General features: G+C 38.8%; 1 protein-coding gene across 2 annotated transcripts in view; it reads left to right on the forward strand.

Annotated features, from left to right (window-relative positions):
• The window catches only part of IRAG1 (inositol 1,4,5-triphosphate receptor associated 1), a 117,547-nt gene extending 105,739 nt beyond the window's left edge, over nt 1-11,808 (forward strand). For both annotated transcript variants that reach the window (XM_081840083.1, XM_081840084.1), the window contains exons 32-36: nt 225-320; nt 839-903; nt 2,590-2,709; nt 7,012-7,140; nt 8,575-11,808. In XM_081840083.1, coding sequence (XP_081696209.1) covers nt 225-320; nt 839-903; nt 2,590-2,709; nt 7,012-7,140; nt 8,575-8,824 — 660 coding nt within the window. In that variant the 3' untranslated portion in view covers nt 8,825-11,808. The remainder of the gene's footprint in view (nt 1-224; nt 321-838; nt 904-2,589; nt 2,710-7,011; nt 7,141-8,574) is intronic.
• The last annotated feature ends 1,912 nt before the right edge of the window (nt 11,809-13,720 follow it).

Genomic DNA, 13,720 nt, shown 5'->3' on the forward strand with positions numbered 1-13,720 from the left:
TTGTATATCATTTCCCAGAAGTCTTTTACTTTTCTGCAGGACCCACACTGTCAGATTTAACCCCTTAGACTCAAACTATGAATAAAGGTCACTTCTGAAAGAACTTTCATACCCATTGTTTTGTCTTTTTTTTCTCTTTTTCCCTAATCTGCCTGATATGCAGCCTATGAAAATAGAACTTGGAGTCACTTATGTAATGAAATAATTTTTTATTATTATTATAGATGCCTCGAAGACGAGTCAGTGTTGCTGTTGTTTCAAAATTTGAGCTCCCTGGCCAGTCACCTACTGCATCGCCCATACCTTTGATGCCATCCCTGGTAAGGTTTTTCAAATTTCTAACATTCTAGAGAAACCAAAGCTTTAAAGAAAAACCTTTGCACACAGGTGCGACTGTGCTACATTTTATAAATCTGAGGCTATTTGATACAACAGTCATATAAATTAAAAAAATAGATTCGCATCAGAAGTAAACTATGTTGATACACAGACATAGGTGAGAAATATACTGTTAAACAGAGATGGGGAACCTGCGGCCTTCCAGATGTTGTTGGACTACAACTCCCATCCATCACTATTAGCCATCATGGCTGTGGCTGATGGAAGTTGGAGTCCAACAAACATCTGAAGGGGTGTAGGCTTCCTGTCCTTTCTATAGAGGAGGTATTTAGAGATGTTCTAAACAATACTAGGCTTGCTGTACGCAGGAAAACACCTAGTTTATGTTTGGGGACTGTTCAATTTTTTTTTGTATGTATGTTGAGTACACCTTCATGTAAGAAATACAGTTGTGTTGTTTGCTGCTTGAATGAAATTGAATGGACCTCTTTATCCACAGTCTGAGTCATCAAATGGAAGAAGCAATCTGACATCAACTCCCGTCTTATCAGCGCTTATAGAGAAGTGAGTTAACAAATATTTACTATATTGAGAATTGTAGAGCAGATAATTCCTGCTGGCATAAAAAGAGCTTTTTTCCTTAAAGAGTTTAAGTTGATGGAATAGGATCAATATTTTGCCAATGAAGGTAGCTACAGTAATTTAAACATCTTGCCCATCTGCATTATTTATACCTTTTTTAAAAAAGTTAACAGACAGTGTCCATGCTATAACCCGGCAGTTATGTCTCTCAAAAAGTTATCTGTACCCATCCCAGAATAATGTGTATTATAAAATGTTAATCCAATGTTAGTTGTACTCAGAGTAGACCCATTGAAGTTGATTGACATGACTAATTTGGGTCCATTGTGTTCTGAGTAGAATTTAGATAGATACAACCTAAAGTAATAGCATGCTGAACGAAGGCTTTTAAACATGAGAATAACAAATGCCCAGCCCAGCCATTGTTTCAGGTTTTATCGAAAGATTTTTCTTAAGAACACAGGATGTGCTTGTGTTTTGGAACTCCATGCATGAACGTACTTCCTAGAAAGTTTACTGTATATTGGCAGCTTTTCTCACAGGGCAGAGCACTTGCCTTCAGGAAATACAGCACATTTGAAGGAAATCTCTTGCTGACATTTCAGAATTATGATTAGTGATTTGTTGAAGGGTCCAAGATGATGCTGTGTATATATAAAGTATCTAACTTTTCCACAGCAATGAGAATTTCAGTGGAGTTTCTCCAGGATCATTTTTATTTAGAGGTGAGAGAATTGCTGGAGTTGTACAATATCCCTACAAAATCTCTCCTCCCTCATGTGCTGGCAGCCAAGCAGCAATCAGAAAGCAGCAGTGCCCAAGACAGGACTGCAGTTCTCTGACATCACCAAGGCGAATCCCCCAAGTTGTTCTTGCATAGCTTCTGCTTCCGTAACGGACAGGGAAGCTTAGCATCAAGCTGCAACCCTTTCCTTTGGGACAATGCTTTCTGTTTCTGTCTTTTGAATTTTATTAGAATCTACGTACTGTATATTGTCTGGCTATCCAGACCAGCCAAGCAGGTCTGAAAGAACACCTCATGTTAGTAAAGCTGACCCAAAACAACCTGCTGACTGAAGGTTACAGTGCTGTTACTCTATTTGTCGTAGAACTAACTTAGCCAGAATGTGCACTCAGTTTTGCAATAGGGGCTCCAGAGCGTGTGAACATGGTAAGTAGCAAAACAGAGAAGATGAAATAGAATTGGTTAGGCAAAAGTTATGAATGGAAAGGGGATTTCAGAGGGGAAGCACAGAGCACACAACAGATCTGAAAGTGTGTACACATAATGACACTTTACCATTTCAAGTAATTGCAAGGGAGTGTAACATAAAATAAAAAGGGATGAGAAAGGAAGAGGAAAATTCAAGGCAATCGCTCTTTTATAATACCCTACAGGGTTATATTGGGAAACTGCAGGAGGCAATTCTGGGAAGGGAGGAGTCAAATGGCAGCTTGACCCACTGAGCTTTGTGGTATGTAATATTCCCACTAAAAGACCAACTAGGGCTGGATCAAGTGTTCAGCCCAGCTGTATTTATAAGGCTTTGCACTGTATGGACGTCAAAGACCCTCCCAAAGATCAAGAGACCCATAAGCATTCTGGTGGGGGTACATAATATTAGATGAGATAATAAAGTTATCTGTGTTTAATTTTAAATTTACTAGTGGAAAATCAAATGGGGACCCTGAGAGTGAACCACCTCCTTCAGCACCAGTACAGAGTGCCTTGGAAGAGATCAGCCCAGAGATAAAAGCCAAAATAGAAGAAGAGGCTTATAACAAAGGGTGAGTATGTGTGCATTCTGAATCCTTAAAGAGGGAGGCTACATTATGGGCAATTTATTAATTATTAGCTAGTGCAGTTGTGTATGGGTTCCTCATGCTTTCATGAATTTTATAGGCTGCTATGCAAATAAATGATTTGCAGAAATGTAGAATCTTTCTAATAATAATAAACAATAATTAATTTTTATTTGTATCCCACCCTCCCCTGCCGGAGCTTGGCTCAGAGCAGCTAACATCATATTAATAACACAATATACATAAAAATAAGCAATCGATTAAAATGCATCCCAAAATTAATTCAAATAAATTAAAACTAAACTAAACAAATGGCAGTCCTCAGGTTAAATTGAAAGCAGTTAATACTTGCCAGGACCAACTGTTTCCACTGATATTATAAGGACCTGTGAGCGGGCTGGAAAACCTCCTTCATGTTTGTCCTTATACTGTAAATATGGGATTTCCAAAACTGAACTAATTAACACACACACACACACACAAAATTCAGTGAGATGATAGTCACATTTCATTCCTTTGTTTTCTCATCAGTTTCCATTGCCATAGCAGTTGTGCATCTACATTTAAGCAAAAACAGAAGGGCACCATGTATTCAGAAGGCTAATAACAATTAAGTTGAGAAAAGAATTAAAACAAAACTGTAACCAACTTCCGGGTTAGGGCCATTGGCGAATGGCGGAGTTCCTCCGATTGGAGGAACGGGCTCCATGGAAATTGGGTCTTCCCGCCGCGGCGAAGGTGGGGACCCGCTAGAAATCCCAGGCAGAGGAGCCTGGGAACGTGGGGTTCGGCAGAGCACCAAGAGCGCCTCCCCTACTCGCAGGGAAACCCCTTTTTGGGGGCTCTGGAGCGAAGTGGGGTGAGCAGCACGGTGCAGCGAACCGATTGCTACTTTCACGGAGGGAAGCTGCACAGCCATCGCCGGAGAGCGCTGACTTTTTCCTGTTGACATTCGGACTCTAAACAAGTACCCGTGAGTAAAAACGGAAAATTGGATCAAGAAATTCTTGAATTAGGCACTGAAGCGGGAAGGTTTAAACAGGAAGTCCGCCTTCCGCTTTTTGTAAATAGACTGAAGCAAAAACTTTACAATCTAAGAGCCTGGAAAGTTGTTTTAAAGATTGAATTTTCCTGCATCTAGAACCAATAAAACCCCCTTGGAAAGCAGGAGAAAAGGGGGGGAAGAATTTGACTGTTTAAGCCTGCAGGAGAGAGAGTAAAGGAATATAAGTTTCCATCGTCTCAAACCTGGGAACGGGGTGTCAGGACAGAAACTGTTGGAGATGTTCATTGATTGAAAGTGGAGCACTTTGACAGACAGTCAAAAAAAGAGAAACAAATTAACTTCAATGCTGCTTTCTGCTTTTTAAAGAAACAAAGTATTTGAAAATTGAAAGTAATTTTCTTTTTTCTTTTGTTGGATATGTTTTTAAAGATGGATACAAATAGAAATTGTGTCCCCTAGAGGGAGCTTGTCAATTTGTTGCTGTAGTTTACTCGGAGACGTTACAGCTGCGAGATTGAGATCGTGGGACCAGTCTTTTGACCTTGAATAGAGATGTGCTGGGAGGAAGTTTTGGTGTCTGCCCTTGATAAGACAAATGCTTTGCTGGAGCAGTTGCATGAGAGGATGAATTTGATGAATGAGAAGTTGGACTTGATGACTGCCGTAGCCAGTGAATATGAATTAACAGGAAATAAGGATAAAGAAACTATACAGTGACCAATCCAGGAAACTGGTTTGATTGGGCAAGTGCAAGGGCAGAGGAAGATGGAGGAGGTTGTGATCGCACCCCAAGCAACACAAATGGAGAGATTCAAAGACCTGCAGGAACAAAAGTTGTTGCATTGGAAGATTGAACTTGGAGTGTACATGGAAGTGTTTGGAGTTAAGGAAGCTCTTAAATCTGGTGGGTGGGACTATGAAACATGTTGACAATTACGTTTTGGACAACCACTTTTTGGAACACAAAGATGATGACAGGGAGTGGGACTGTGGGGAATGGACTGGCTTGATGAAGGAAAATAGAGATTATTACCGGTTGGAATCCCCTGGAGACCTACTCCCCAAGGAGAAAGGGAAGAAATTAAGAAAGAAACCAACAAAAGACAAGGAAGAGTGCAACTACAAACAAGAACAAGAAAATCTGCAGAAGGGGCATAGAAGAGACTTAAGGGCCTCGGATATAAGATCACCAGATTGATGGACTGGATGGAATGTATAGAAAGGACTGACATAACCCGAAACCAGGAAGAAGGGACGTTGGATAACAACTAGGGGAAAATTTCTTTTTTTATTTTTGGAATTAGTGTAATATTAATGAAATATCAGGGAAAATGCTGGAAAGGAATTAATTGGCTTTAGTAGAAAGGATTTAAGGAGTTATGTATAAATATGGTTTAAATTTTGAATTTTAAGGCTTTTAAGGTAAGATAAGGTTAAATAAATTAAGGTAAATTGAATAACAGAATATGGTAAAAGATGGAAAGGATATGTTGAATTAATTAATAAGATAGATTGTTAAGACAAATTATTTAAATAAAAATTGAGAAATATGGGAAGAATTTGCTGAAACAACGAATTAAGTCAGAACAAAAAAAGGGAGGTGCGAGGAGGTCTAAGAAACAAGTAAATGAAGAGATGTAATATGGGATGTGTATTTTTCTTTTTTTATTCTACTTTTTTTAGTCTTTTCTTTTCTTTTTTTCTGTTGTATCTTTTTGTTTTTTATTGTATTCATGTATTTTTGAAACTCTGAATAAATACCATTTTTTTAAAAAAAACTGTAACCAAAGAAGCATGATTCACATCACAAGTTATGTCTAGTGATTCACTGAAAGTCATTGGGCTCATATATCTGAGTAGCAGAGCCAGTTCCAAAGTAGGGGCTTTGTTGTTGGTGAGACAACTAGAACCCTGAGGTAATGTGTGTGTGTTTAGCATATAAACCAATAAGACATAACTTCTGTTAATTTTAAATATATACAAGCTCTATTCATGTTTAGAATTCCATAACAAGTAGGAAGGTCAGAATTCCCCATTTAGAATGTGTCTACAAACACGGTGGTTTATTATGTAACTTGGCTCCTGCCTCTGTACCACTAGAACTGTTAGGCCAGGAAAGAGACTCAATAGTTCTGCTAGCAAATACAAAGTAGCTTCCCATGGTCTTTGGAAGAAAGCCACACCACTTAAACCAGTTTGAAACTGATTTGGATTCCACATCGCCCAGATTATTTGCAGTTATCACTAGTGCTTAAAGAGTAATGTTATAATCTCTACTACACTACTAGAATCTATCAATCTTGACTGATCTGAAGAGTTTATCATGTGTCTTCCAGCATTGATAATTTGGATAGGGGGACTATGGCCTCTATAGGTGTCACCAGTTAACATTGCACGATTTAACTTGCAGTCCCTGGAAGAGCAACTGTGTGGCATTTTAGCAGGGACATGTTCTCAAAATAAACAGGACTTACTCAAATCTCATAATTACATTTAGCTATAATTATGTGTGGGTAGCATGCCTGTGCTCTTCTGTCCTTCTGTTCATCACGATTCATGGATATCCAGCTGAGCCCATTCCCCACCTGCATGTTGGAGTATTCTGTTTGCTTTTGTTGGTAGCATTCCCTCTTTATCAAGGCCAGCCCATTGATCATGAAGCAAATTTCAGACCCAGCTATTGTGTTTGGATGAGGTTGTATTTTGTCCTACATTTAGTTGAGAATTGTTTTCCTTATTTTTGGCAAATTCTGTTTTACGTTGGTTGTTTCTAAAGCTAGTTGATACAGCAATAGCCTCTCAGGTCAGATTTAGGTGACATTATAGTACCATTTGCATGTTGATTACCCACAAGGGGCTCCATGAAATCAAGGGGCAGTGGAACCGTATGATTGGCCCTGCCCCTGAAGCTGCATGGCTACCCACCTGATTCAAACTTAGAGAGAAATGGCATAGTAGCAAACAAACAAAGCCTTTCTTCACTCTGCTTTTCCTCAATGAATTTCTAGGTTTGTTCAAAATACATACCTTATTATTATAGAATACCTGGGTAACTTGGAAACCAACCTTAGATTATCAGATATATTTTTTAAAAATAGGACAGTGACAGTGGTGACATCAGGAGCAAGTACAGTAGAAGCATGAGGCAGACTTAATAAGGTCATTGTGATTGTTTAATTTTTTTGTCTGAGCCATGCAGCATGAATGAATTACGCTCTTTATTTAAAAATGAAAAAGAAGAGTACACACGTCTTTTTTCTTTTCTTTTTTTCCTCTTAAAGTTATCAGGAAGGCTTAAAGAAAACCAAAGAACTTGAAGAGCTGAAAGAAGATGATGAAGAGAAAATAGATGAGAGCCCCAAAGAATGTGTAGCAGGTGAAAGCGACGATGAAATCAGCAAGCAGCACAGGTGAGAAAACAGCTGGAGAGGGGGTCAGGAACCTGTGGCCCTCCAGATGCTGTTGGACTTGAGCCCACCCAGCATAGCCGATGATCAGAGATGATGGAAGTTGTAGTCCAACAACAGCTGGAGGTCTCTCCTCTGATTTAGAAAGTGAGTATTAATTTGTTTCATTAAATGTGTGCTGCCTTCTGGCATGCTTTGGAGGTTGATTCAGAAGAATGCCATCAGTGTGGTAAAGCTACTCCAACCAGCTTTTTTAGAACAACTCTTCCAAGCAAAAATAATTTTATGGGCAACAGAGGCAAGGTTACTGTTGTTCCTGGAAAGATGAAATTTAAACAGATAAATTCAGGTTGGCATTTTATTGTTCATATGAGCCAGTGGGTAAAATTTATAAAGGCATTGGGACAAGGAGTGCTTTCATACATGATGATTCAATCACATTTGAGCCTCTAAAATACATTTATGTTACATGAAGGAGAAAGTGAGGGATTGTGTAGGAATATCCTAAGCAGTTAAAAGACTCTGGGCACAGACTTATGAGGCAAATTGGCATAGAATATGCATATGCTATTCTATAACCAAAAATGCACACTGAAGCCAACTTTCAGAGCATGGGGGAACAAACTCTGACTCTTGCTGTCAGGACTTAATTTGCCTTAATTAAGATGCCAAGTGGCTGGGTCTTAATGGTACTGTGGTTTGCCTTGCTGCCTCTAAGCAAAGTTTTGAAAAACGTTTTTTGCAGGTGGGAGTGGAGGAGATATGGAGGCCAGCACAAAAGTCCTAGGGCTTGGGCCTACCCCTTTAAAACACCACTAATAAATAATAATAATAATAAATTTTTATTTGTTTCCTGCCCTCCCCGGCCAAAGCCAGGCTCAGAGCGGCTAACAACAAGAAGTAATACTCTTTACAAACTGATTTAGAACAAGAGCTGTTAGAATACTTGTGTGTTACCTGTTTGTTTTCAATACTCTTAGCCTAAGTTTTAAATGGTATAGCTGTGAAACCGAAGTCAAATTTAATGAATATACTGGCTTCCTTGACAGTCAGCTTCTCATCTAGTTTTTATTGGAACCTTTGACGACAGTTTCATCTCATGATGAAAAATCTAAATGACTGTAGATGCTATAAATATTTCATTTTCTTCTGATGCCAACTGTAATACTTTTAATATGAATATGTCAATTCTCATCTCAAAAAACAAAGAGAGAAAAGATATGTATTATAAAAGTACTAAAATTGAGACAAAAATAATGAACTACTTCATGCTCATGGGGACAGTGTACCTTTGATCCTGTGGCATATGACCTGATGTGGATAGCCATCTGTGCTGCTAAGCCATTCAGTCTGATATGGTAGCTTTCCAAATAACGGAACTACCGGTACCTAACTTGTAACTTCTACATACATGCTTGATTCCTTTTCATTTTACAGCAAACTTGAAGTTGTTATCCACTATGTACAAATACTGTACCCCAAACTGCATAAACACTGGAACGTGCTCTGGATTGTAGCTGCTGTTATCGTCATTTTTGCTGTGGTGCTGGGAATCTCCAGTTTATACAACTGCTTTTCCTCCTGTACTGAGTTGTCGACTGGGCCACGAGTGAAAGCTACCTGTTCTGCTGTCCAGCAATACTTCTGGTGGAACTCAGGACTGCAACATGATCAGCGCACGGAATAACAAAGCATGAATGGGGAGGAGAACCACTTAAAGATACAGCAGTAAGCACCTGTTTGAGAACCGAGGTGCACAAAGCAGAGCAGTGCTTTGTCACTTTTGGGGTGGTTAAATGTGATCAGTAACCTACTGCTTAATTTCGTCTGTGCCATCAGACTTGTGAATGCCGTGTGATTTTTATCTAGCCAGATGCACCAGCCAATAAATGCTGTTCTCTCTTTCATGCTAATTGTTATTTGATTGATGTGCCTGAATATCACTACATGAGAATATAAAGATAGTGTTTGACCAAAAACTGGGCATTGACATCTAGGTTATAGGTGGAACACAAATTCCAGTGCTTCTGAGGGATGTCACTCGCAGCCTTCTTCCTATATAAATGTCAGCACTGATTCCTTCTATAAATTTCAGGGGCTTTTCAATTTATTTATTTTTAGCCCTTAGCGTTATAATAGATTAGAGAATTGATTTCACAATCATAAGGAATAAGCAAAAGATTAAATGGAAAAATACTAAAGGCATTGTGTCCTGGCTACAAGCTGGTGCCAATGGTCTCAAAACAGGTTCTCGGCATGAATGGAAGCAGGAACATTTGTCACTCCACCACACATACAACATAACTTGCAACACAGTCTTTGTTACTTCACACATACTTTGTTCATTCTTTTCTTTTTGAATGGGGAGATTTCACCAGAGTCATGTGCATGCGGTACATGATACACATGGTGGGGTTCAGTGGAGGTGCCCAATCAGTCACATACAGTCTCTATTATGCATACAGAAGGCATGCTCTAGTAAGTGTGAAATGGCTCTGGGTCTGCAAAATCTGTCACCCACGTTGGTGATAACTGGTAACCTGCTGTAAGCACAGCAAACCTACATTGCATTCATATAAGAAGGCGTAGTATATTTGCAGAGGAGAACTGACATTTCTGTCAGGGAACATTTCAGCCAATGGAATGTAAACAACACAGATGTGGTTTTACCATTTGTTATGTACTGAGCATGAAATTCATACTTGACTCTGAGTATATTTCATCATTCATGAAGCTTTCTATTGGAGGAAGCATCTTGAGTGATGTTTGTGCTCATACTGTGCTAGCCTTTTGCACAAGCTTATCTAGCTTTCATTTGTGTTTGAAATTGATAACTTCTCTTGTATTGGAATTGGAGGCACAGAAGGAAGTGTTGGAAGCATGGTGAGCTCTGATTCAGACAGGATATTAATAGCTTTTCCTAGCTGGGCATGAGTTCAAAACTCTGTTGAACACTTAGACATATTGTAGGAACTTATTCTTGCAGGAATCTGTTTTATGCGTTGAGAAGGATAAAGAGGTAGAGCACAGTATAAACTTATAACTGATGTCATTTGATGCCTGATAATTTATCTTCAGTTTAATGAGCGTTAGAGTCTCAGGAAATAGAAGTGTGGTATGATTTTAATTTTGACTCAAGCAGCTGTTTGAAACACAACTTTGAATTTTCAGATATGTCTCTTAAGCGGCTCCAGAAGAGTAAATATTGTGATTAAGTACGTTTAATAAGGCTACTGAGAAAGTGTGTCATTTGATCTCAAACTGGAAGAGGGGAATTAAAGGTGGGCAAATAATCAAATTAAAGGTTTTTTGCTGGCTTTTGGATGAAATGACTTTGATATGGAATAGATACAATGTAGTTTTTCACTCTAGTGAAATATAGTTGAGGCACACCTTCTGCTACAGACAATCAGGAAATTAGGAATAACAATGGTATTGCAAAAACCCAAATCAGAAAGCTCTTTTATGTAAACTGCTTGATTTATTTATTTAAAGTAGGTGGTTTATATATTTTGTTCAATAAGTAAAAGGGAAAAGTTAACTCCCTAGACAGTGGAACATTTCTTATGAGGTGATCAACCAACTTTACAAAATTAAATTCTGATATTAGTAGTTCATTTTGTTCAGCTATGGTCAGATCATGGATCTGCTCATAAATTGCAGGAGTGAGCTCCATGACCTTTCTGGAGTGAATTCTCTACCATTTTCCTCCCAATCTTAACCACTGCTAAAGTTTACATTACCTCTGAACTAAACCACTGTTTGCTGCTAACCAGAATTTTAAAACAAACTTTCACTTTCTGTTCAATAGCAAACCCTAATTAGTATATTAACCATCATTAAAGTCAATGCTGATGTAAGCCTTAATCATGGTTAAAGCCAACGGAAGGAATTCATATATGGAAGTTGGGGTTTGAGCATGCAGGTGGGGCAGAGCATGTAGTCCCAAGTCCTTAAGCATGGTTAAGGCAGCAGAAATGTTAAACCTGAACCAACTCTATGGGATAATACCAATGTAAGTTGAGAGGCAACACCTCATTCTGCATTTTCTTCCCTTACAATAATTCTACTGTGAAACCACTGCATTATTTTTTTTAAGTAGAATTACTTAAGATGCATAGCTTTGACACATGGGGCCATCTACCTGCTACAAAAATGATTTACTGTTTCACTAATTATTGGGAAAACAGTTTAATGTATAGAGCGCCTGAAATGCCAGTCTTCTTGTTAACAGGATTTTAGTCCAAACATAATTAAATTGTTAATAAGTATTGGCTCAGTGGGTTACAAATCAGTGCCATATTTTTTGAGACAAAGAAAAGATGATGCATTTTGGGGGGTCTTTCTTAAAAAAAAGTTCTATTCCTTTAAATTCACAAGACTCATGTGGCTACAAAGAGCAAGTCAGCAATCTTACACCATTCACACCAAAATAGGATTTTGTTTTGGGGTTGTTGTTTTTTTGGAAGTGCAATATTTTATTTATTTGGCTTTAACAAGACACATGTGTATTTTGTGCACAGCACTGATGTTTTAAAGTAGGTGGAACTCGAGAGGCACTATTTTGTGTATCCTGTTTTAAATTTTGTAAAACTTTGCACAGGTGTGCTAGTATTGTACTGTATAGCATCACATACTTGAGATTTGGAAATAAAATATTGTTTCAGAGTCCTCTGTGTTGCTCATGTCATTTGTGACTTATTTGTTCTGTGCATGGGCACTTAGGAATTCCATCAGAGAACACAAGTTGTATGTATGGAATGATTAGCAATCTTTAAGAAAAAAATAGGTGCTGAAATTTTCTTTCTTTCTCTCTACCCTGTTTTCAGTAATACAGGGTGAAGCACTCATCTTCTCAAGTGTGCTTTTTGTACAAACACAAGTTTAAATGGAAATGGAAACACAAAAACAATCAGGAATAAATTTAAAGGCTTCCATTATCCTTTTAAGTGCAATTGACACTGTGTAGTTTTTAAAGCACAGACCTTTTTGTGACACAAGGTTTGACTCTGGGGACAATATGTTGTCCATCAACCCAACCTTGCAAAATCCCCCAGTTTATAGATGTGCTTTTGCTTTTGCCATGTTGTTATAAGATTTATTTCGCCCCCTTTGCTACATGATCACAGCCATTCTGTGATGACGTAATGAATGTGATTCACTGGAGTTATGTAGTCAATTGCTTTTGGCTACATGATGGCATTACTAAGGGAAAATAAAGTCAATAGCATTGTATCGTTGCCCTAGCTCAAAATGGCTGTGAGGTCAGTGTGGTGATAGAACATGACTCAGCTAGGATGTCAACGTCATCATTTTCCCATTGCTCACCCTTACTCTTTCCTCAGCGCTAGATTCATGGTAGTGTGGGCTGTTCTGCCACACAGGTCATTAAGCCAAGTGGGCACAATATTGAGAAGATCAATAATTGAGAAGATCCATTTGGGGGGGAGCAAAATTTTGGCCTTGCACAGGTCACCATATTATGACAGATTACCAAGTCCCACCCCTGCTTGCCTCTACAGATCTATATAGCTAGACTCGGAGTGTTACTTAGGCTGCCTTGTTCTTAGCAATGGGGGCATATTTCACCCCTCCGATACCTGTCCCAACACAATGGGTGAACACTTTGTTTATCTTTTTTTTGGAGGGGAAACAGCACACACTAAAGGGGGTGATCCTTTGGAAGCAAGAGAAAGCCTTCATGAAAAACACCACAACTCAGGCACTTTTGGTTTCTCTCTGTTAATCGTTTTTCCAGACTTCAGTTCTTCACATTTTCTCATCAGTTTGCTTTAAAATAAGGACGGTGGCTTTGATCCACACTCTCTGTGTGCATTTGGCTATTTTGTCATGTTCCATTCACAGCTTCTTGAGGAGTCACTTGGCCATGCTCAGTGCACGCCCTAATGGCATCTCTCCTACCTTAGATGTGATCGTGACACTGCTGACAAGGAGAAAGACAAGAGATACAGTCAGGCAGGAAAACTTGAGTCTGTCAGAGACTGGATTGTGTATAAGCACAAATTGAATCACTGCATCTAGTTTCAAATCAAATCAAATTTTGATTCTATATTGAGATACCTGCATTGAAGGGGTTGGACTAGATGATGACTCAGGGTCTCTTCCAACTCTACAATTCTATGATTCTATCCCTTCCCAAAAACAGAGTTTGTAAACCATTACCTCAGTCAAATAGTCATTTTTTTCATCTTTCAACCATGCATCTAAATTATAAATTTATATCAAAAGTTCTGTTTTCCATGTTTTTACATATAAGGTAATCAACAGTTTTACACACCACACCCGCAGCTTCTGGTTAACAAGTGATTAGGCTGAATGAAGGGATAAGTGACTCACAACTGCCTAAACAGGAACTGTCACAGAACGAGCACCCCAGAGCTATAGGGGAAATCTTCCCGTTGTTTATAAGACGAAGAGTATAACATCGTGTTATCTCTCTTCCTCAGCTGTACGTTTTCTGAGTCAGCACAAGTTTTATTTTCCAGGCTGCCCCCTAGCTTTTTTGGGGGGGGTGTCATGCGTTTCCACTTAGTGACCTTGACCTGTGGGATGGCTTTTGAGC

The sequence above is a fragment of the Podarcis erhardii genome (assembly GCF_964252035.2).
Source record: "Podarcis erhardii genome assembly, chromosome: 1".
Taxonomy (NCBI): domain Eukaryota; kingdom Metazoa; phylum Chordata; class Lepidosauria; order Squamata; family Lacertidae; genus Podarcis; species Podarcis erhardii.